This window comes from Chiloscyllium plagiosum, chromosome 1 (assembly GCF_004010195.1).
Source record: "Chiloscyllium plagiosum isolate BGI_BamShark_2017 chromosome 1, ASM401019v2, whole genome shotgun sequence".
Classification (NCBI taxonomy): domain Eukaryota; kingdom Metazoa; phylum Chordata; class Chondrichthyes; order Orectolobiformes; family Hemiscylliidae; genus Chiloscyllium; species Chiloscyllium plagiosum.
The window spans coordinates 27,871,067-27,896,168 of record NC_057710.1 but is presented as its reverse complement, the minus strand read 5'-3'; the positions used below and the strand labels follow the sequence as shown (position 1 = coordinate 27,896,168).

Genomic DNA, 25,102 nt, shown 5'->3' with positions numbered 1-25,102 from the left:
GAAGACTGGAAAGCAACTTTGAGGCAGATGATCAACCTCAATTGTGCTCATGAAGCTGCAAAAGTAAAGTTATTGTTTTTGATGCACCAGCTGGTTTCATAAGTTTCTACCCTATTATTAGAATACTGAATGGACTCTCAAACTCTTGACATGTACCTTTCTTTTTGTTTTTGCCATTATTTACCTATTATTTACTATTTATGCTACTTAACTCTTGCAAGACACAGCTTTTCACTGTGCCTCGGTACCCGTGACAATCAATGCAATTAGGATGATTTGAGATTGTCCCCTAGCTTCATACTAAACGATCAGGGAAACAGCCACCTTTTTCTCCCCTTTTAAGAATTGTGTAAGTTTTGATAAGATTGAGCCTCATTTTTCAAACCTGAGGCCCAGTGTTCTGAGACTCTTAAGGCATTTAAGGATACATAGAATAAACTTCATCCACTTTGATAAATTTTTGTATTACCAGCTCTTATGGCTAATCTTCCTGTTTGGTTAGCTTAGGCACCAATTTAGCACATCAGATAGAATTGTGGTTTGTGGCTTGACATTACACAAGGAGATGAGGCTGCTTTAGGTTGTCAGCTGGCATTGACTAAGTGGTACAGTGGTCCAAAGCTATAATGAGCTCAGTTCACACAATTCTGAAGTATGTTATAAAATTGGAAGAATTGTGCGGAATTGTAAGCAGTTCAGTGATCATTGTGATTGTTTGTTTGATAGCCTAACTCAATTAGTCCAACTTGCCTGTTTTCTCTGCTTCCTGAATTTTCTCCTTTTCAGGTACACCTTCATCTCTTTGGAAAGTTAATTAGTTGGGTCACTAATGTTACGTTCACTTGGATGTCCTGAGTAGTTTCAGGGCAATTATGTGAACTTAATGCTGGTTTGTCAAATTATACTTTTCTCATTGCATTATAGGGTCTCTTCATAGTTCAGCCATGCAGTAAGACACCACTATTCTGCATTTCAACCAATTGAAGCTGCATTGTTTCAGTAAATCCTATGGAGATGTTGACTGTGGTTAATTCTCTCACCCTGCTTTTGGACTTAACCAATACCAAGATATTAATGTAGTTTGAGTACTGAAGACCTTTTCAACTTTGACCTTGTTTCTCCTGCAACTGATCCACTAAAGTTAAACATGAAAAATGCTGAATTGGCATTTTGTAACTATGAGCAAGAATTACTTGGAGAATTTTGTTCCACAGAATGTTAAGGTTGAATACAGGTTTGCAGTCACAATTGCTGAACAGTAAGATTACATTTAAAAGTAGTGGTTAGCGGAAACTTACTGAAATAAGCAATTTCGGTTAGCTGAACTAATCTTCTGTCTTTGATTTGAAATTGAATTTCCTGAAAAAGCTATCTTCAGGATCTTTTGACTTTCTATATAGAACCTTTTGAAAAGGCTTTTTTATTTGTGCCTTCACTTGAGGCTTTGTAAAACTAAATTATATGGTTTGTTTACTTTGTGGCAGCTGCATTTAGTTTTGCAAAATCTTTTTTAAAGATAAATTCCCATATACTTTACGCAGCGATCTTTACTATCGGAAGAACTTAGTCAAATATGATTACTTGGTACCATTTGAGATTTGAAGAGCAGGTAGAGGCTGAAAGTCGGTTTAAGTTTTTACATTTCTGGTGTCCGTGTTTTAAACAGCTAAATTGGTCGGAGGTATTAAATGCAGGCTAAGTATATTGTAAACCTTTGTAGGCTTAACACGGTAGCAGTGTTCTTGTGTATATTTTCTTTGTCAATACAAATAAAGCTTTGTAGCACCTATAAACACTATATTGTATGGCACATCTGTAAGTATCAGTATGTTTAGTCAAAATGTACTTAGTGAATGTTTTTTATTTTTGATTTGGTACAGGAATAAGTGCATGCAATAAAAATGGACTTTGGCATTTGCTGCAGCTTAATTTTAATTTTTTTACTTGAATCTTTCATTTAGATTTAATATGAACATTGTGACCTTGGAGACTCTGTTTGATAATGAAAGTGTGCTGGAGAAATTTAGGGAGTTCAGAAGGACTATTTGGAAGTTTCTCCACATTATTATAATTTCAGGCTTCCAGCCTCGCAGTATCTCGCTTTTAATGTTGAATAAGCTGTGGCACAACGATTTAGGATTTTCTGCTTTGACTGAATTTTTGACTGTCTTGCATGTCAGCGATAGATGAGTAACTAATTTGAAAGGGACAAAGATCCATCTTTAAACAGTTTTAAACTACATGAAGTTTCCTATCATTTCTCTATACGGTTATAATAAAATGAATGCTACTTTGCACTTTATAATGGCTTAATAGCAACAATACAAGGTTTTGAATACAGAATTTAATTAAGTAATGTTTAATAAGTATAATAGCATTTGAAACATTTGTGTCCATTTTACGTAACTCTTTGCCAAGTATATTTGGATATTTAGTTGTAAGACAAATCCACAAAAGTGGATGCAGAGTTTCATGTTATGTTCAAAATTGTAAGTTATTTTAGGCTTCTGTTCTTGTCTGGAAAGATTGACTGAATTCAAGTTAAACTCATGGAAATATTACTTTAAAGAATTTTTTTAACTTTGTGAGTAGATCTCTTGGATGTGTATGTATTCATTTTGGACAATGAATGTGCCTGTTCAAAGGTATAGGAGCTAAAGTTTGAGTACTTGAGATTTGCAAAAATATTTTTACTGGAATCATTTGTGAAAGAATGACAACATGTTAGATGTGAAGAGAGGCTGTAGGTAATGAGTAAAATAGGCATCAATTAATTAATTGGTACAGGAACTCTGCTCTTATTATTGTAATTAAATTTAATATTCAGTTTAAGAATTTTGGCTGACATGTGGTTTTATCACATCTTCCCTAATGTAGTTAATAGTGAATTGAAAGTTTCAAATACCTTTAGTCAGAATCAAAATCATTTGATCAAATATCTGTCCATAATGGGAGACAAGTATGTAAACAGTTTAGGGAATATATTACGTGGCTAGATTTGAACATCAAATTTCCTTGCCACATGTAGACACCAATGATTTGGATTGCATTCATAACTGGAACAGATTGAAAAGAAAGGTACTGGGGTAACTTTCTTATTTTCCTAAATCTGAAATTTAATCTTGGTCATGTTCTACAACTACCATCAATTGTAAAAATCCATCAGTATTGTCCTTTATTTTTTCAGGAATCTACAATCTCTCTCCAGTCTGGCTTTTGTGTGACTTCAAGCCCCACCCTAGTTTATCTATCCTCTGAAACTGCCTAAACTCACATTGTGCAAAGACAGTTAAGGCTGAGCAACAGATGCTGATCTTGTAAGCAATTTCCACATCCCATAAAGCACATAAACAGCCTACATGGGATCTTCCTCATAGTACAGAAACATGAAGTTGTCAGTTTCTTGATTTCCAGATGAGCTTATGCGTGAGTTTCTTTTAAAGGCTAATGTTTTCATGTGAAGACAAATGGGTACCTCTTGCACTGCTCAAGCTGAGTGCTGGTTAGGCAGGGTTCTGTTCTTGCTAGTAGAATTGTCACTCTGGTTTTGACTGGCTGCTGGATTCTCTTGTGCAGTGTTACGGTCATTACTCAGGCCCAACTAGCTCAGTGTGTGATAGCAAGCTACAGTGCCTCCTGTTACGCCAACAGTTGATGCTGTGGTGATTGAGACACAATTTTGGAATGATGGGTGGCTGTTTACACCTTTCTTTATCAAGTTTTAACATTACAAACTCTGCATATGGGGTGATTTAATTTGGTACTAGGCAAATTATGGGCTGTGAATTCTGCAAGCGGTTTTGGATCCCCTTTCAAGGGAGAGCACCTTCTCCATGGTCGCATATAATTTTAGGAATTCAGGAAGAATGTTTGGACATGATTCTTCTAGAAAGACCTCAGGTAGCCATCCTGGGTGAAAGTAAATTGACTATGTCCTGTTTCTTTTTAACAAAAGTCACAACTCCATTTTTTTGCACACTCAGGCATAACAGGCATAACTTGGGCGGCACGGTGGCACAGTGGTTAGCACTGCTGCCTCACAGCGCCAGAGACCCGGGTTCAATTCCTGCCTCAGGCGACTGACTGTGTGGAGTTTGCACGTTCTCCCCGTGTCTGCATGGGTTTCCTCCGGGTGCTCCAGTTTCCTCCCAAAGTCCAAAGATGTGCAGGTTAGGTGAATTGGCTATGCTAAATTGCCCGTAGTGTTAGGTAAGGGGTAAATGTAGGGGTATGGGTGGGTTGTGCTTCAGTGGATCGGTGTGGACTTGATGGGCCGAAGGGCCTGTTTCCACACTGTAATGTAATCTAATCTAAAAACAATAGGCTGATGTGTTTACCTTGCACTGTAGCTATCTACCTAAACATGAAGCAAGCTGTGGAAGGAGGAAAGTCTACTGCCTTATGCATATGCAGCTTCCATCAACTTTTGAAAATTTTTAAAGTGCCATCCAGGCTTCTTACAAATAGTGACTTCTGGTGCGTAAGCACTCGAGCTTAAGTAGTATGACTGCTTAAATTATAAAACTCAACCAAATTCCTGAAGCACACTGCTGTGGAATAGGTAAAGTGAGTAAGCACAAATTTGTTTTTTTTTTTAAGAAGTACAGTTACACTTAAGTGGAAGAACTGCTCCATAGATTTGTTTCCTTTTGAAGATTCTAGTTCCTACTCCATAAAAATGAAACTACGTACTTAAGTACTGGATTCAGTTTGAGTAGTTCTGTTTTACATTTCTATCTTAGTGGCATCCTTTTCGAGTGTCATGATTAGGTTCAACCAGCACTGAGACTGCAGCTTGAACAAAGTTTTGCGGGATTGTTTTCTTGCTCTAAACACTTTCCTGTTTAGGATATGATGGGGATTGATGGTACTGTGGAGATGGGTGAAGAAAGTGACAAGCTTGCACATTGGTCTATCTGTCATGGCAGCAAAGTTGGAATAGTTTCCTAACTCTAATTTTCAGTCTTTTAAAATAAAAAAATTGGAATATAACCATTATTTTATTGTTGGATTTATGATTTGTTGAAATTGATTTTGACAGATGATTAAATGTACCAAAGGAAATGTTGGCTCGTGAGCACTGAACTACCATGGAGGTCTGTGAATGAGAACAGAGATGCAGCACGGCAACCAGGGAATGCATGGGGAATATTGAAACAGCACATAAAGAACGTCCAATGCTCGTTAGTGTGAGCAGTGGAAAAGGAGCAACTACCATGGTAACGCTAATCACAGAAAAATTGCAGAATCAGAGCCTGGAAGACATCACTTGCAAGGCCTACAGTATTAATGTGGTGAGAACTTAATGAACCTTTTTGGTAAATTTGAGAGACTTGAATACAGCTCTCCTCGTCCTTGTTACTGCTTTGGGTTGCATATTACTATATTTTTCTTGATGCTAATTTTAGGCATAATTGTGATGAAAGCAAATAGTGGAAATCCTTTCATGTCAAAACATTTATCATACTTTGACCTAAATGATAACTAAGCATCAACTGTGCAACATCCCTGCTTCCATCAGCACTTAATACTTGTGTCCAGTAGTTGAGCAACTAAATTGTTGTCTGATCTTGCAAATTTTATCATTGTGCAGTACCCTTCCTGAAGGGAATAATGTGCTACCAATGAGGAATGGCAGTTAGTCATTCATCCTATATAAAAACTTCCTTGGAAATTATTTTTTCAGGCCATCCTTTCCAAATTTTGAAAGTCTGTGAACTCCTTCCGTAGTTATACTAACCACAACATTAAGCATATTGGCATGCTTACTTATGGATCAGTTTTTGTTTGAGCTTGTTGTACATCACAATTCTGCCCTCTTCACTTGGAACTCATTCATCCACCTTCCAATATGCATGTCCTACGCATTCTTTAAGCTTTTCTCTATCTGTGTTACACATTATTCACAAAAGTAAGGCACTGAAGGAGGCCATGCGACCCAACATTACAATAACTTCACGTTGATCTCCTATCTTTTCTTCACTAGCTATTTCCATCAAAATAATTATCCAGTGCTTTCTTGAATGCTTCAATATGAAGGCAAGCTGTCTGTTCGCATTCTCATCCAAACACTTCTGCCATCACTGAATGGTGATGCTGCTCCTATCTGAGCAGAAACATATGGCCACCTGAGCAGCTGAGATAAGACTACAATCTGAGAAATTGAGGACATGGCCCTCCGTTTAAATGTCACATGGTGCCAACTGGCACTCCAGTTTTTGCCTTTATGGGGAGTTGTACTTTTTAAAATTATGTTAAATGATTATCTGTGTTGAACGCTGCAAATTAGGGGGAGCACACTGATGACATGCTCGTTTCCGGCTGTATTAGTCTGTTTCGTGGCAGATCACATGTCTTATCAACAGATTCATTTGTCTAATATGAACCAATATTGCACTTATAATAGACTATTAGGTGTTGTGAACTTTAATATGGTTTGTTGCACAAGTAATGCACATCTGATTATCAAAGTATTTTTGAGATGAGATATTGGGCTGCATGTTACCCTTAATGGCGGACATTGTTTCGCATTCGATATGTGCACAGTTGCCCAAAGAATTTTCATGAGCATGTGTATGGCAATCTGGGACGCATAGCAGGTCATTTCAATGTCATGTCTTCTCCAGTGGATCTGGGACCTTTGTAGAAGGCAATTGAAACATGTTTCATTGATACGTTTCAAGTTTTGTAACAACATATACAAAAATCCTAAACCAGTAAGATCTAATTTAAACACCATTTGATATCACTTGCCAAAAGTGAAATGGGGGACAAATGGCATTGAAAGCTGAGAAGGAGAGAAAATGCTGGGCCAAAATAATTTTCTTGCCTTTTTAAATTTTCCAAAAATTAAAATCTAAAAGAATATGGCTCTGTGTTCTTCACTGCCAGTGTAGTGACTTTATAGTCACTATGATTTGCCACACCATTTTAAAAAACATCACTTTCATTTGAGTGGGCAAATCACAACCTTTTCAGCATGTTTACTGGGTAAATACTGCACCTTCAAACCTTTTGTGTTTTCATTCCACACCTCTGAAGTACCAGCATAATCAAAGCTAAAAAGGACAAAGCAGCTTCCTGGATTTCGGCATCTTCTACCACATGTGCAGGTAGAAAGTTGCAATTCAATGTACTCTAATAACCATGAGTGCAGGCAGCCTCACTGCAGATCCAACCATAAAATCCTGGGTATTCCTGATGAAGGGCTTTTGCCCGAAACGTCGATTTTCCTGCTCCTCGGATGCTGCCTGAACTGCTGTGCTTTTCCAGCACCACTGTATTCCAGAATCTGGTTTCCAGCATCTGCAGTCATTGTTTTTACCTTTTATTGAGCAAATGTTGCCTTAAAATGCAAATTTACATAACCGAAATCCTCAACTCTTTTTAAGCTGACACCTGGGATGGCAGAATTGTATACGAAGAAACTGTATTGGTTAGGTTTTTATTTATTCACTGAATTTAAGAATGAGAGAGGGATATCTCAAGAGAATATAAAATTCTAATATGACTAGACACAATAAAATGCAGGAAGAAGTCTAGAACTTGGAGTCAGTCGTATATGGGGTAGGCCATTTAGGACTGAAAGCAGGAGAAACGTCTTTACCCAGAGTGGTGAGCCTGTAGAATTCTCTGCCACAGAAAGCAATTGAGATCAAGTTATAGTTCAACAGGACAGAATATCAAAGCACAAAAAGATTTTTAACACTTTGATTCTTTACCTCATCTATTAGTTGTGCATGAAACTTGTTTTCAATTTCTTAGATGTGGTCAGTGTGAATTATTGTGGTGCTATCTCACCCCACCAAGTTAAAATTTGCACCCAACTCTTCAGTCAGGTTTCTTAACTGTATACAGTGTCTTAATCAAAATTACAAATTATAACATTTGACTTCATCTGAGTATTATGACTCTTGTCCACTGCTTTTCACAATATCTGAAAATAACTTCAATTCTGTAATGCCCTTCATGATGCATTAAGGCATTTTACAACGAAAAAAGTTTTTTGCAAGGTTAGTCACTATGGTGATGTAGATAACCTGGTTACCAATTTTGCTGACAGCAAGGCTTCAGGTGATCAAGACCAGCTAATTTTTTTTGTGAAAGTGCTATTGTATTAGATAACTAGGTCAGCATGTTAAGTAGAATTTCCTGATCTTTGAAATAGTGTATTTACGTTGACAGAAGAGTGCATGTGCGCCTCTTTGTCCCAGCCAAAAAACGATGGCACTTCTGACAATGCGTCACTTCCTCAATTCAGCACTTGCTATCAGCCAAGATTTTGTCCATAAGATTCCCACATGGAACTGAAATGCTCATGCTATCCACACCATTTTCCTTCTCTGTGGTACCATTAAATAGGATTATCTTCTCTTATCATAATCCAATCATGTTATCCTTAGTGGCTTCTCTTCCTCCCCTCTGGAGTGCCTCAAGCAAGTAACCTTCTTTAAACAAAGAGTTATTCTATTCTTGGTAATGTTACACTGTAATGGGTATAATACAATGAGAATTCAAAAGTAGCCTTACTTTTTTGCGTTTCAAGCACAAAAGTACAAGTCACTTAATAATTAGTGGTCTGTTGGGTCAGAGTTTGTGCTGCAGCATTGGCCAGTTTCAGGATGAAGTAATAATTAAAACCACCTTGTTGCATTGTGAATTATTTGATAACACCATGGGGTAATGGTTAGTTCTGCAAAGGAAACACCAGTTTATATTATTTTTAATTGTCAGGATTGAAACAGAAACAAGCTGACTTATAATTAAAGGTTTCAGTAAACTGAATAGTAATTGCATGGAACAGTAGTGAAACTAACTAAGATTAGAAGAAAAGGGAGTAATGCTGCTGAACAGCTGCAGTGAGGAAAACTAAAGTTTTATATAAAGCAGTTAAATTGTCCATATATGGTTTTAATTTTTACTTCTACATAATTAGGTAATGCACATTTGTACAGATAGCTGTGTAGAGAGTGAGCAATTAGAAACTGGTTGGTTGGTATTCAGTTTAATGTACTTTGAAAATGTAAGTCTTCAGACCTCAAGCTTAGAGTTGTACCCCAGTGCTCAGTAAATCACCAAATTGCATCTCAAGTGCATACTTAAATACTTCTACTGCACTTAATAAATTTGCTTTATTTCGTTTAAGGACCTCATTGATTTCAGTAATAGTAAACTTTAGCCAATATGTTTTCCTCATTTACGTGTCCTTTGGTGATATGATCCTCTGATTAATTCACCCTTCACATGCATGCACAACATCCAGTTGTTTTTTCACAATTTCATAATCTGTTACCTCTGCCAGCTTGCTTGCCTGATAACTAGTCTTTGAATGAATGACGTTTCCTCCTCCAGTTTATATTTAAGGACTGAAGTCAATTAACTTTGTTTTGGGCTCTCTCCTAAACTCCATATCTTTGTCTCCAATTTTTTTCCTTCCTAGTAACTGTCAGTTTTAGCCAAACTGTTTGGAATCTGTGACCATAGTGAGTTTTTAATTCCTGTAGCTGCTTTAATGAAGATGTGTAATTCCACTTTTGCATCTTTGTTCTTTTGGTTTTGATTTTATTGTTGTAAGTAGTGAAAAGATTTTTGTTTTGTGAGCAGTACAGACAGATCATAATATAGAAGGACACATAGGTAATAGGGTGTTTAGACAGCTATGTGCCTTTAGTTCAGACTCTCTACTGTTGAAACCTTCATTCTTGTCTTTGTCACCTTCAGATGTGACTGTACTCAGACTTCCCTGGTTAGCCTGTCATCCCTTCATACTCCATAAACTTCAAATCCATAAGCTCAACTCCTCTACTTTTATCAATCTACCTTCACCCACAATCAACACTGGCCCCCAATCTCCTAGCCTAAAATTTCAAGGGTTTTTGTCTTAAAATTGTCCCGTGGCCTTACTTTCTAATTCTAAGCCACCTACTCGTGCATATCCTATTTGTATTTTAGACTTTCACGAAAGTACTCCTTTACCCCAACATTGTCCATTTTTTTACTCCTTTACCCCAATGTTGGTCATATTTTATCCCAGCATGTCCCAACCTCTGGAATCCCCACAAGCCCCATCACCTTTCCACTTCTTAGTTAAGATCTTCCTTGAAACCCATCTTTGCCTCAAACCTCAAGTCCCACTCTCCTAATATTATCATGTCTTGACAATCGTGCTTTTTTCTTCTTACACTCCAAAGTGCCTTATGATGCATTTTTTCTGTTAAAAGCACTATACAAATACAAGCTGCTCTCACAGTTGACTCTTTCACAACAGTGACCTGTTAAAACCAATTTATATTTGCTCAAAATCGTAATGCGTTCTCAAAAAATTAGCCCCATTTGTTCTGTATCTGAAAGAGTCTGAAAACAGCATTGTCGCACCAGATTATAGGAACACATTTCTGGAATTGCCTTTCTACCTAAAAGAGCAAACTTGAAAGAACTAGCTTGCACTGTTCATATTAATGAAGTGTGGTACCTGTAAGAGGTGCAGCTGCTGAAACTCAACACAATCAGCTTTTTTTTTTTGTGGGATTAAAGGAGAGTCAAACGTCAGTTTTTGGTTTTATACTGAATTTGGTTTTGTAAGATCCTTTCTGCGGATTGGGAGATGCCTCTGTCTGTTTGATAGATTTGGATTTGTGATTTTTTGGTAAAGATTATATTGCGTGCACTTTTAATTTGTTCAATTTGAATGCTCTATTCATCATGGATATTTGATTCATGTCAGGAAACATTATGTAATGCTCAGCTTATCTCTGGATATGTCAAGACTGGCCAGGGCATATTTATTGCTTGTTCTGGAGAATCTTGACAAGGTCGTGGTGAGCTGCTTTCTCTGACTCCTGCAGTGAGTTTTGAGAAGACTTGTAGTTCAGGTTGAGGTTCTGCGTGTAGGTTTGCTCACTGAACGGGAAGGTTCATTTCCAGACATTTCGTCACCCTACTAGGTAACATCTTCAGTGGACCTCGCCTGGAGGCCCATTGAAGATATTACTTAGTAGAGTGATGAAACATCTGGAAATGAACCTTCCAACTCAGCGAGCAAAACGACACCCACTCCTGCAGTCCCTGTGGTGGCGTGCTCTCACTCTAGGTTGTGATTTGTAGGATATTGTGCCCATATTAAAAGAATAGTGAGATGCATGAAAGTCAGGAATGTGAGAGACTTTGACAATGCTTTCAAGTTCTTGATGTTACCAGAACATTGCTCTCACTAACACTGTGGTGAAACAAGCTACAATTGAAGTAACCTGGGTGAGATCTTGTAGATGTGTCTTTTGCTAGGTGATTTGTAGGGAATGATTGGCATGAAAGGCACTTATTCAGCAGTCACCAGAACATTGAGCTCATCTAGCAAAACCACTTTGCTCCACATCATTTTTGCAGCTTTCATCTAGACATGGAGCAGCTCAACTGGATCTCTAAGTTGGACACACTTGATAATGCTGAGGTATTTGTGTGTAATTTTTCTTGGCAAATTGAATGTTTGTTGATTAAAACTATATTTGGACACATGCAATTGATAAAAGACTGAGCTAATGTGTGCGTCATAAGGCATCTTATGTTGCGATTTTGGCACAGTTGATGCTGTGAATTCACTTAAGTTTAACAATACCATCATGTTTGTGCCCGCTATGATTTAACAAACCCCAGCAAAATGTGAGCTTACATTGCTGTTGGATCTGAAGAGTGTGATGCCTTTATTATAAGGAGCTGATAACTCTCAGAAGCCGACATATTTGCAGTTGATCATATGCTTGCAGTGTAAAAACATGTAGAAATCAATTCTCTAACTTTTAATGGTCTATTCATTCAACAATTGTTTATCATCCCTGCCAATTCCTTATCATGCCTACCTTATTTCCATTAAAAAACAACTTGTGTTGAAGTATTGTCTTTTATTTTGAGTGTGCCGTAGCAGTATGCTCCTGACACACAAACTTACTGCCATCTGTGAAGTGCAATTGCACCTGTGATACTTGCATAATAAATTGTAAATTAGTAGTAAGGCCGGAGAAAAGACAGCTGCAATTGTCATCAATCTGCAAATGTGTGGTAGTAGAGTCCCTAGGTTTCAATCAAAAGGAGGCTGGTGAATTATCAAACAAGATTGTGCTATCCATGTATGGAGATGAGACCATTTAAGTCACCTGGAAATGCTGACTTGTAAATAAATTTGTAACTGCTGTTTTCTGGAACTTGCAACTAATTTAAAATTTAATATAATAAATTGTTTTGGTCTGCTTGCTTGATTCCTACTTAGATTGATTTTTGGGATAGCAGACCATTTTTGCCACATTTAATCAAGTGGGACACTTTCGCATTTGACTGCAAAACACCACCCAGGTGGGGTTGCCTGTTAATGTAGCCTTTCTTAAAACATTTTTTTAAATTTAAAAGCTGAGGTTATTACACTGCCACTGCAAACTTCACAATGTCTCAAACATCTATAAATTCAGTAGCTTGCATTTATATAGTACCTTTTAAACATGCCAAGGTTCCTTTTGAGCCAAAGGAATGAGGCAGGGAACTAACAGCTTTGCTAGAGCACTGAAGAAATCATACTGAATTTGTAGTGTTAACTCTGTTTCTCTGTCCCCACATGCTACCATGCCTGAGTTTCTGTAGCACTTCCTTGTTTTTATGCCAGAGTTTGGCTTTAAGGATACACCTCTTAGAGGGTGGAACTAGTGTTGATTTGTAATCTTGAAGCATCCACCTCTTTTAGCAGAACAGCAATGCATTATGTTTTGTACGGTAGGACTTTTCTCAGTACATCCTCAGACTTGTGAGCCGTGTCATGTGTTAGTTGCCAGTAATTTTATATAACCAGTAACTCTAGTGATATTTCCTAACCATTTTCTTGTTCTGTTGCAATAAAAAGGAAATAAAGAAACCTACTGAAAATGTTACCTGGTAGAGTAACAAAATGACTGGAAATGAACCTTGCAGCTCAGTGAGCAAACTATATCCAAAATCTCAACCTGAGCTACAAATCTTCTCAAAACTCGCTAGGAATAAACTGTATTCACCTTAACACCGAATATCTTTGCAGCTTAAAGATAATTCTCATTGAGCAAGTGACAAAAATTTATTTTTGGGTGTACATCTGTTTTGGTATCAGCAGTATGAGGGGGGGGGGGTTATCACTTTTAACTTGGTATTAAAGTCCATGTCTTGCAACTAGGGGCATCATGGGGTCTGGAGGAAAATTGCACGTATGTATTTGAAGCCATTTTTGCCCCACTAAAACCTGTGGTTACAAAGTACAAATTTGTGTTGCTTTCTTTGGTACCGTTTGATTTAAAAATTATATAATGTTCAGAAATTTTAACTTGGAGTCCAGAATAGCCATTTATTCCCCCAATGAAAGTCCCATAAACTTCCTAGTTTACTAAATTAGGAAAATATGATTAAGCTGACAAGAACTATCATTTTTGTCATTTTCAAGCAAGTGATCTGATTGGAATGAGAAGAGCCAAATATGAAGGATTTTATTGCAGACAGTCTAAAGGAAACTCAGTTGTTTCATTGGCAGCCACAGTATGATTTTTGCTTTATACAGTGAGAAGCTAATCTGCAGATTTCAGATTAAAATAGATTAATAGATTAAAATAGATTAAAATGAGCAAATTCTGCAATGTGGAGTGACTGCATTGTTACTGTGATAATTTAGTAGAAGTTTGCAGAAGTTCAAGTGTGAACTGGTTGGAAGTTTAGAAGCCTGCTTTTAGGGTTTTGACAAATTTGCTGCACAAACATCTTTGTGCAGCTAAAGCTGACAAATAATATTTTGTTGGCTTGTGGAAATTGAAGGTAGTCAGTGAAAATGGAAGATTAATGTTTGATTTCTTTTCATAAACGTCACTGTATTGAATAGCAGATAGCCATGTTAATGTAGTGATAGAGAAATTGTTTATTTTTCAAATATTTTCTTGGAATTTACCCAAAACATTTTTGACTGGAGCTCATTGATTTAGTGATGTAAAAGTGGACTTTGCCAAAGTCGCTAAAATTCTAAGATATTACTTTTGGGCAGAGAAATTGCTTGCTTGCTTTGTTCAATGGAATAAATGATGACTTGAAGACTTGAATTTATCAAGTAACCACCCCGCTTTTATTCAAAAAGAAAGCTGTTCTTTTACAGAACCACAGCAGAAAGCTGTTCTTTTATTACACATATATGCAAAGACATTTTAGAAATTGCAATACGAAATGGATTAACTCTGGGTTATTGTAGACAATGCTTTTAAATATGGGATAGTAACCACCTATATGCTCTGCGACAACAGGTGTAGTGGTCACTAGCCTATTAATTCAGACTCTCAAGCCAGTGTTCTGGAGATGTGGGTTTGATTCCCATCTTAGCAGGTGCTGATGTTTAAATCCATAAAAATCTGGAATAGAGTTGACCTAACCATGATTGTAGAACCAAATTTATTGATTGTTGGAAAAACCCATCTGGTTCCATAATATCCATTAGGGAAGAAAATCTACTGTCCTTAGTTTGTCTGGCCTGCATGTAACTCCAGACTCTCAGCAATAGGTTGACACTTAACTGCTTCTTGGGCAATAAATTCAGGCCCAACCAGCAGGTTCCCATATCCCATGGGCAAATGAAAAGAAACGATTTTTCAGTGCCAAAACATTTAATTATCTGACAACCTTGAAGTTGAACTTCTGCACATTACAGCTTCTGTCAAGCATTTTAGCCCAAACATTATACTGTTCAAGCACCACCAGAGTCTTTGCAACTGTGTGCACAGACCTCTAAAAAACTTATTCTTCATCCAGATAAGTTATCCTAAATGTTGACTTCCCAATTTTGCCTTTTATCTGTTCATTCATTGAATGAGTGTTGGCAAGGTCCACATTGATTGCCCATCTGTAACTGTCCTAGAGATGGGCTGGCGCATTTGTCCTCTGCTTGTAATATGGCTTTATGACCTGCATCTTGAAGTTTGTTGCTGAATCAGACTGTGTCTTGAAGCTAAACTTCATAGCAGATTTGTATGGCCTTAAACGTTGTTCCAATCTCTTGATTTTCTGTCGTGTTCAGGATTGGTTAATTTAGATAACTTCTGTCCTTAGTCTAAATATTAGAAATCTGCAATATATTCTTGCTTGATATCTACCATATAGAAAAATGTTTTCTCGTTATTCATTTATGGATAATAAAAACTGCAGCATCTTTTGAAAGTGACTGAAACATTAAGTTTGTCAAACTTCTATAGTACAGCATTCCTGCACAGCAATATGGAGACTTGGTTTCCATGTTTCTCACCTTTTCCTCTAGTCTCATTAGCTTTGCTAGCTATTTAATATACCAACTCCGTTCAGAAACAGGATTGAGTTCTTGCTGTTCAAAAAAAAGCTTTGCCTTTGAAATTAAACTTCCTTATAATAAACACAGGAATCTGTGTTGGAAATATTGTACTAGCACTGGAAGTTTGAGTTGAGCCATAGTTGATCAGAGGTCTGAGAGTTTGCAGTAACATTTTAAAACTCTGAAGTGCGATTTGTGAAAAACCCACGTAATTGCTATCTGCTTTTCACTTGTAAGCTGATTATTAAGAATGAAACTTATTAAGGTAAAATTGATCATAGAGCTATGTATCTTTTATGTCATGGGTTATAACTTTTGCCTAACAAGCTGTTCTTAATTTTAGTGTGATATGTATGGCTTGATTTTCTTTAAGGTGGGCAGAAAATGCAACTTAAATGTGCAACTTAGGCAAGATTTTTAAACAGATGAGAGTAGGTATTTCTGTCTTTCTGTCTGTCTTTCTGTCTGTCTTTCTGTCTGTCTTTCTGTCTGTCTTTCTGTCTGTCTTTCTGTCTGTCTTTCTGTCTGTCTTTCTGTCTGTCTTTCTGTCTGTCTTTCTGTCTGTCTTTCTGTCTGTCTTTCTGTCTGTCTTTCTGTCTGTCTTTCTGTCTGTCTTTCTGTCTGTCTTTCTGTCTGTCTTTCTGTCTGTCTTTCTGTCTGTCTTTCTGTCTGTCTTTCTGTCTGTCTTTCTGTCTGTCTTTCTGTCTGTCTTTCTGTCTGTCTTTCTGTCTGTCTTTCTGTCTGTCTTTCTGTCTGTCTTTCTGTCTGTCTTTCTGTCTGTCTTTCTGTCTGTCTTTCTGTCTGTCTTTCTGTCTGTCTTTCTGTCTGTCTTTCTGTCTGTCTTTCTGTCTGTCTTTCTGTCTGTCTTTCTGTCTGTCTTTCTGTCTGTCTTTCTGTCTGTCTTTCTGTCTGTCTTTCTGTCTGTCTTTCTGTCTGTCTTTCTGTCTGTCTTTCTGTCTGTCTTTCTGTCTGTCTTTCTGTCTGTCTTTCTGTCTGTCTTTCTGTCTGTCTTTCTGTCTGTCTTTCTGTCTGTCTTTCTGTCTGTCTTTCTGTCTGTCTTTCTGTCTGTCTTTCTGTCTGTCTTTCTGTCTGTCTTTCTGTCTGTCTTTCTGTCTGTCTTTCTGTCTGTCTTTCTGTCTGTCTTTCTGTCTGTCTTTCTGTCTGTCTTTCTGTCTGTCTTTCTGTCTGTCTTTCTGTCTGTCTTTCTGTCTGTCTTTCTGTCTGTCTTTCTGTCTGTCTTTCTGTCTGTCTTTCTGTCTGTCTTTCTGTCTGTCTTTCTGTCTGTCTTTCTGTCTGTCTTTCTGTCTGTCTTTCTGTCTGTCTTTCTGTCTGTCTTTCTGTCTGTCTTTCTGTCTGTCTTTCTGTCTGTCTTTCTGTCTGTCTTTCTGTCTGTCTTTCTGTCTGTCTTTCTGTCTGTCTTTCTGTCTGTCTTTCTGTCTGTCTTTCTGTCTGTCTTTCTGTCTGTCTTTCTGTCTGTCTTTCTGTCTGTCTTTCTGTCTGTCTTTCTGTCTGTCTTTCTGTCTGTCTTTCTGTCTGTCTTTCTGTCTGTCTTTCTGTCTGTCTTTCTGTCTGTCTTTCTGTCTGTCTTTCTGTCTGTCTTTCTGTCTGTCTTTCTGTCTGTCTTTCTGTCTGTCTTTCTGTCTGTCTTTCTGTCTGTCTTTCTGTCTGTCTTTCTGTCTGTCTTTCTGTCTGTCTTTCTGTCTGTCTTTCTGTCTGTCTTTCTGTCTGTCTTTCTGTCTGTCTTTCTGTCTGTCTTTCTGTCTGTCTTTCTGTCTGTCTTTCTGTCTGTCTTTCTGTCTGTCTTTCTGTCTGTCTTTCTGTCTGTCTTTCTGTCTGTCTTTCTGTCTGTCTTTCTGTCTGTCTTTCTGTCTGTCTTTCTGTCTGTCTTTCTGTCTGTCTTTCTGTCTGTCTTTCTGTCTGTCTTTCTGTCTGTCTTTCTGTCTGTCTTTCTGTCTGTCTTTCTGTCTGTCTTTCTGTCTGTCTTTCTGTCTGTCTTTCTGTCTGTCTTTCTGTCTGTCTTTCTGTCTGTCTTTCTGTCTGTCTTTCTGTCTGTCTTTCTGTCTGTCTTTCTGTCTGTCTTTCTGTCTGTCTTTCTGTCTGTCTTTCTGTCTGTCTTTCTGTCCCATCTGTTTGAGAACTTGTATAAGACTATCTGCCCCTTGAGTCTGTTCAATGAAACCTTGGTTTATCCATGGCCTAAGTCCCTTAATACTTAAATTATCCACCTCAAATGTAACTGATCCAGCATTTATTGCTGTTTGTGGAAGGGTTTCAAGCATTCCACCATTCTGTGCGTGGAATTTGAGAATTTTCATATTGTGATGGAGTGTTCGGAAGGTCCTTTTATTCTGTGATGGACGTTTTTTAAAAAAAAAGTGGACAAAATAGTTGAAGTGCTGAAGTCTGGTTGTTTTGACGCTGATAACTGATGTGTTCGGTGTTCGTCTTGTTTTTAATATTTGCTGAGTCAAAGACTCTGATCATCTGTCTATATGTACCATACATTTTATGTTTCGTTAATTTAATTGGGTAGATTTATTTTAGCTTCCAAGTTTTGTGAATTGAAGTTGTCCTGTTGGACTTTGTGCTCGCATGCTGTCATAAAAAGTCCTATTAACTGTACAAATAACCCCTACTGAACTTTATATAGAAACCTGTTGGTTCTATATCCTTTGACCTGCAGGATCTAATGCACTTGACAGCACTGTCCTTTGTAAACAGTATTACTCAAGGTTGTTTGTTTAGTCCTTGCACGAATCCCCTTGAAAGAGGAAATCACTAAACCATGCTTTGTGTTCTTAAAGGTTTTTCCAAAAATAAGTACTAATAATTACAATAAACACTCTGGATAGGATTCTGCTTGGTTTATATTTGGAACAAGCCATGACTCCCCAAAATGGGTCAAGGTTAATTTTGTGAACTCTAGTCCATGTTGTATACTATTGATAAAATCAGGATTGGAAGTTTTCAAGGAATATAGGAATATATATGGTTTACTTGTGACTTTTGAATACTGACAACTATTCCAAACAAAATTCTAAAGATGAATTTTTGGATGTTGATCCTGATTGAAGTGGCCTTATTAAAATCTTGTATAATCTCTTGACACGGAGACTACGTTTCTAACTGGAATCATTTTACACTTTCAGCTGTTCAAGTAACCTTCAGATTGTTCATAGAATATAGCTTTGTGACAAACCTGAAACTGTATGGATACCTGTTCCAAGCTTCAACTTTGGTCTTTATTGTCACTGACTTTTGCACCATGTTTGCCTCTGTGGTGTTGAATATTTTTTCTTTTGGTTGATTTCAGCGCTCCACTGAGAAACTGAATGAAAGTGGCAGTTTGTTTCCATATGAAATTGATGGTAAGTTCTTTTTGCCTTTTCTCCCAGATGGCTCCTTAGAGTAAAAATAGTGACAGAATTCTACTTCAGAAACTATCGATTTTTTGCAGCATGAGGTTCTGGAGCATAGTAACTTTCAATGAGAAACGTCGAGTAAACAATAATGCTGCTTGGGTTGTCCAGCCATTTGGTTGAATCATGATTGCTACTAATCTCATTTCTACTCTCCCCTTCCCCCGTCCGATATCTACTATATTATCTTCTAGATAAATTTCTCAGTTAACAGCTTGCATTAATGTAGGAATTTAAACTGCTGAATCAGACAATATTTAGCAAGAGAAGATACTTGAATAAGTGGCTTGAAGTTACCTTGGTTGCTTTAAAGAGTGCCTTTAAAAGGAGTGAGGTAGAGAGGCAAGGTAATATAAAGTTACACAACGTTCTCCCTGAAAGGAGAAGACACAGTAAATGCATTTCTCAATTTACTGTTTAAGCCTTGAAGTCATTATGAATGTCTAATCCTCAAAGATAATACATTTTTGCAGAATCTATTTGGAATCTGACCAGTTTTGCATACCTCAGCTCCACCCCATCTTCTGTAATCCAAACCGTTTCGAAAAAGAGGCCAGGATCCCGTTGCCTTAGGATCTGTTACTTGCACTAGTTTTCAAAAAGAAAAGGACTTGCATTTGTTTTGGCATCTTTCATGGTCTCAATTGTCAAGAGTGCTACAGACCCAATGGCAACTCTTGAAGTATTTTGTCCGTGTCAAATGAGAAATGTGGCAGCTAATTATCACAATTTCCACAGTGATATAATGAGAAGATTTCTTTGTAATGTTGAGGTAATATGGATCAGAGCATGTGATAATTTCACTGCTGCTTTTCAGTATCCCATGAGTTCTTTAATGGGGCAGTCAAGGCTTGAGTTTAATGTGCCATATGAAAAGAAATTCAGTGCTCTCTTGATTCTGTATCACATTAGTGTCTGGGCTTGCATGTGGAAGACTTTTGAAGTGGAATGAAACCACAGCCCCTAACTGACATCGTTGTGATTTGTGTGAATAAACATGTAAATTGTTTTTCTTCTCTAGCTGCTACACTCTTGACAGTAATAAAATATTAATATTACATATGAAATGTCTTTCTTCAGTCTAAAGTGGGTAGGATTGAGCACTATGTGCCAATGAGTCTGGCCCACTCATTTAGATTCTCTCCTCCTGTAACTTCTTCCATCATCTATGCAACTTACACTGCTGCCTAAGTAAATGTATTGTGCGAACTTTGTCTGGTTCTGTTCCTTCATCAGAGATTGATATATATGTAATGAAGAGCTGGCAGCTGCCCTCCTGAAAAACAAACACTTCACACTTCATATGGTTGGAATTGGAGGCGTGGTCTTTTTTTTTTTGTCGACTTCTTCTGAACAACCTTCTGAACTCCCCTATCCACTATGCCAGTGACTACTTTTTAAAACAAAAATACTGAGTCAGGCATGAATTGCCCTTCTCAAACCATGCTTGCATCTCTTTGGTAAGTTGATATGAGTCCAAATATTTCATCATTCTGCCTCTGACTGAACTCTTCTGTGGAAAGCAAACTTGATCAATTAGTGTTCTATTTCATAACTGAAAAGAGGGCCTTTCATAAGGCCATGGTATTTTCAGTATTACATGCTTAGGACCATAGCTAAATTTACTGAAGTTATTGGTAACTGATTTTTAATTAACACAAGTTTTTGATTATATGTATGGACATTTATTTATTGCAGGTTGTTAGCCACATAGATTTGTTTTTATTTGCCATTTTGTAAGGAAATCTACTTTAATGTTTAATACTCACTAAAATTTAGTGTATGGCAACTAGGTTCTGCAGTGGATTCCTCACTGGTGAATTTTATGTTTGAATTCAAGATTGTGAATCTTTGGAATACACTGTCAGAGTTGTTTTTGACAATGTTAAAGGTGGATACTAATTGGATATGGATAGTATATAAGATGGAGTTGGGATAGAAAATCACTAATAATGTTGAATGATAGAGTATGCTCAAAGGGCTTACGCCAGCTTCTCCCAATGTATTTGAATATAAGAGGCTGAGGAGTGCAGGTAGACAAACCTTTATCCGAAATGCTCCAAAGTCCGAAGGTTGTTTTGTGAAGTTTTTTTCTCATTAACAAGGTTGTTTGGCGTGCAAACGGTTAACCCAACTCCACACCCACTTGATGTGTGTCACTCAGATGCAACGTGAGAGGGCGTGGCCCAGTACTGGCAGGCCTCAATTTTGTTTCAGGACCTATTTTACACTCAGTAAGTCTGTTATACGGAAGGATTTTTTAAAAACTTCACCATCAAACTGCCAGTTACTCTAAAATTTGAAAAATTCTGAATTCTGAAAACCAGCTGGTCCTGAGCATTTCCGATAAAGGATTGTGCACCTATACATTAAAACAAAATTGTGTATTAAAGTCTTCCTTTTAAACAAGTACTCAGAGCAAATGAGAACATTTTTAAAAGTTGCTTCTCAAATTGACATGTGAAACTTCAGCCTTTTTAATACTGGTTTTAAAAATCTCCAAAATTATGAAATTCAATTTTAAGCACCAGAGGTTGTTCATTTCTTGCCCTCCGTTACTAAAACGGTTTATTTAGGAATGTGCTACATAAAGTATTTTGAGTGTAAATGCACATAAATTTATGCTACATCTGCATACATGCCTGGGCATAGTTATAATTGGGGGTTGTTGATTAGTCATCAAATCCAATTGTTTGAATAATCTCAAATTTTCCTCAAGATTAAATCAGTATTGCATTTTCTAAATTTAATCAGCTATATTAATGTATTTTGTAGGTTAATAAGATCTTGCTGTGCTTTGTAACCATTCATTTGATCAAATGTTGAATTTTGCAGCTTTTGTTTGGGTTCTTAAGTGAGCTGTTGCTGTTTCCTCTGCCCTAACAATTCTAGATGCCAGTGACATTCACTTAAAAATCAGCATGATGTCTTGCATCTCCTGAAGCAGAACCTTGTTATATATTGGATATGTGTGAGCAATAACAATATTGAATATTTTCATCTCTTGATCCTCTAATGGGAGGAAATCTACAGGACTATATAAGTAAATTAGAACTGTAGAAAAGTTGCAGCATAGAGGCTATTCAACCCATCATATCTGCATTAGATTAAAACAAAGTATCTTCTAATACTACATTCCAGCACCTGGTCAATATCCTTGCAGGTTACAGCACTGCAACTGAGTTGAAGGCTTCCAAATGGGGAGAAAATTCAGAAATCTGATGTGCAAAGCACCTTGCGAGCCCTAGTCCAGTTTTCTCTGAAGGAAAATTTGCAGGTTGAGTCGGTAGTTAGAAAGGCAAATACAATGTTGTCATTCGTCTCTAGAGTACTAGAATATTAAAGCAGGGATGTACTTCTGAGGCTTTATAAGGCTATAGTTAGACTGCATTTAGAGTATTGTGAGCAATTTTGGGCCCCATACCTCAGGAAAGGTGTATTGGCCCTGGAGTGGGTCCAGAATGATCCCAGGAATGAAACGAATGTTCGAGGACTCTGGGACTGAACTCTGGAGTTCAGAAGGATGGGAGGGGAGGGATCTGATTGAAACTTAGCCCTACTGAATGGGCATTGGGAAGATCTCTCCGTTGGCAGGAGAGATGAGGACCTGAGGACACAGTTTTAGAGTACATAGAGCATAGCAAAGTACAGCACAGAACAGGCCCTTTGACCCACGATGTGCCGAGGTTTCTTCCTAATGTAAAATATAATAACTTAACCCAAGCACCCCTCAACTCACTGCTCTGTGTGCCTGCCCAGCAGTCGCTTAAATGTCCCTAAGGGACTCTGCTTCCTCCACCACCACCACTGGCAACACATTGCATGCATTCACAACTCTCTGCGTAAAGAACCTACCTCCCCTATACCTTCCCCTAATATCTTAAAACTATGACTCCTCGTATCTGTCAATCCTACCCCGGGGAAAAGTCTCTGGCTATTGACTCTATCTATTCCTCTCATTATCTTGTATACCTCGATCAGGTTTCCTTTCCTCCTCCTCCTCCTCCTCTCCAGAGAGAAGTATGAGCTTTTTCAACCTTCCTTCATAAGACAAGCCCTGCAGTCCAGGCAGCATCCTGGTAAACCTTCTTTGCACCCTCTCCAAAGTCTCTGTATCTTTCCTATAGTAGGGTGACCAGAACTGGACACAATATTCCAAGTGTGGTCTCACCAGGGACTTGTAGAGCTGCAGCAAAACCTTGCGGCTCTTAAACTCGATTTCCCCCTGTTAATGAAAGCCAAAAAACCATTTGCTTTCTTAACAATCCCATCCACTTAGATGGCAACTTTGAGGGATCTATGTACTTGCACACCCAGATCCCCCTGTTCTTCCACTCTGCTAAGAATTCTGACTTGAACCCGAATGCTGAATATAGGATTAAACCTTCCAAAATGCATCACTTCACATTTATCCAGCTTGAACTCCATCTGCCATTTCTCAGCCCAGCTCTGCATCCTGTCTGTGTCACACTGCAGCCTGCAATAGCCCTCTGTACTATCAATGGCACCTCCAACCTGTGTCATCTGCAAATTTACTAACCCACCCCTCAACCTCCTCATCCAAGTAGTTTATAAAAACTACAAAGAGCAGAGCCCTGCAGGACCCCACTCAACACTGACCTCCAGGCAGAATACCTTCCATCTACAACCACACTCTCTGCCTTCTTTCAGCCCGCCAAAAGGGAACACCTTTTAGAACGGAGATCAGGAGAACCGTCTTCAGCCAGAGAGTAGGAATTTTGTGGAATTCATTGCCACAGAAGGCTGTGGAGACCAAGTCATTGAGTATATTTAAAACAGGTAGCTAAGTTCTTGATTACCGTAACCTTTGATCCCTTTGGCAAAAATGTAGAAAATGGGGTTGTAAAACCATTAGCCGTGATTGAATGGTGAAGCACACTCGATGGGCCAAATGGGCTAATTTATGCTCTTATGTTTTTTATGGTCTTATGCTTCAGTCACTAAACTGAGCAATGAGTTCCAGAAACCCCACAACCTTCTGGGTGATCGTTTTCCCCTCGTTTTTTTTCTTTAGTCCTTCTGTCAATCACCTTTTAAGTTTGTATCCCTGGCAATGATCTCTGCATGGGGAGAGAGGTCTCCCTTGTCCACTCTATGTAAGTCACCTCACTATTTTGTGTACCTCAATTAAGCCATTTCTCGACTTCCAGTTCTGAAAATCATCCTTGCTTATCCAACTTTAGTCAGTTTTCAAGCCATTGGCAAAATTGCGTATGGATTAATTGCATTGCATTTGTTTTTCAGTACCACACCTTAAGAATCTGTTAGTCTTTGACGGGTATAGTTCGTTTGTCAAAATAGTGTAGAAGATTATCAGTGATTCAATATAATGGAAGAGCACATTGCATTTCATACCTAGTGGTGCAGTCAGGCCAGTGACTGTAATGGCCGAAGAGCTGAGGATGAGTGTCCAAATCTCACTGCTGCAACTTGCAACATTGCATTAAATAATCTACTAATCTGAATTCATGGGAAGAAAGTGGTGACCATTTCATTCACAAAAGGATCTGCTTTAATTGTCTTGGTGCACATCTAGTCAATGTAGGTGATCCTTAAATTGCCTGAAATTGAGCAGGCCATACAGATGCACAAAATACATTATTTTCATTTTTGAAAACATTTTTGGGACTTGATAGTTATTGTTATATTTCTGAAGTAAGAACTGAGCCCAGGAAAATCCTCAACCTCTTGAGCCATCTAGTTTTGTTTCCTATGATTCTAGGGGATATAAGTGAAGAATTAGTATTGAACGGATGTAGTCAGTGTTTCGGTTTGGATAGCATATCTGTGAATGATTAACTGGCGTAGTAGCTATGTCAGTGGATTAGTAGTCTCGATGTGGATGAATGATTGACTGAGTTTTAACGTTTCTGGAGTTGAAATTTGATTAATAAAATGGAGCAGGCTGCAAGAGCAAAATGGCTGCTTACTATTCCTGATTCATAAGTTCTTATAAATTTTGAATTTTAAAACTGAGTTTTTTGGTTATTGTTGTTAAAGCCCATCTGGTTTACTCATACCCTTGCCCATTTTGGCATTTATGCCATTCCTAACTGAGCAAAGTGGTTGACTCGTAACTGTCATCTGCCATGTTACACAGCAATTCACTGTGGTATATCAAACTGTTGCAAAAGCGGAAGTAAATTTCCCATAGAATGCAGAGAATTAGAAAATGACTCATCCCTGCCTTTGTAAGGATGGGCAATAAATGCAGGCCAGTAATGTGCACATTATCTGAATACCTGTAGTTTGAAAACAAACTAATTAGTTGGCTTTAAAGTTGGGAATTTCCTTGAATTTGTCAATGTTGATTTCAAAAGTACTCAAAAGTTCACTACGT

At 37.9% G+C, this 25,102-nt stretch overlaps 1 protein-coding gene across 7 annotated transcripts in view; it reads left to right on the top strand.

Moving 5' to 3' along the window:
• LOC122559200 (protein FAM53A-like) overlaps nucleotides 1–25,102 on the top strand; it is a 103,412-nt gene that overhangs the window by 18,809 nt on the left and 59,501 nt on the right. For 5 of the 7 annotated variants that reach the window (XM_043708606.1, XM_043708824.1, XM_043708884.1 and 2 more), the window contains 2 exons: nucleotides 5,042–5,294; nucleotides 18,636–18,690. In XM_043708606.1, coding sequence (XP_043564541.1) covers nucleotides 5,142–5,294; nucleotides 18,636–18,690 — 208 coding nt within the window. In that variant the 5' untranslated portion in view covers nucleotides 5,042–5,141. Of the gene's footprint in view, nucleotides 1–3,228; nucleotides 3,318–5,041; nucleotides 5,295–18,635; nucleotides 18,691–25,102 lie in introns of those variants that run through there. The other 2 variants (XM_043708969.1, XM_043709064.1) reach the window with 2 other exon arrangements.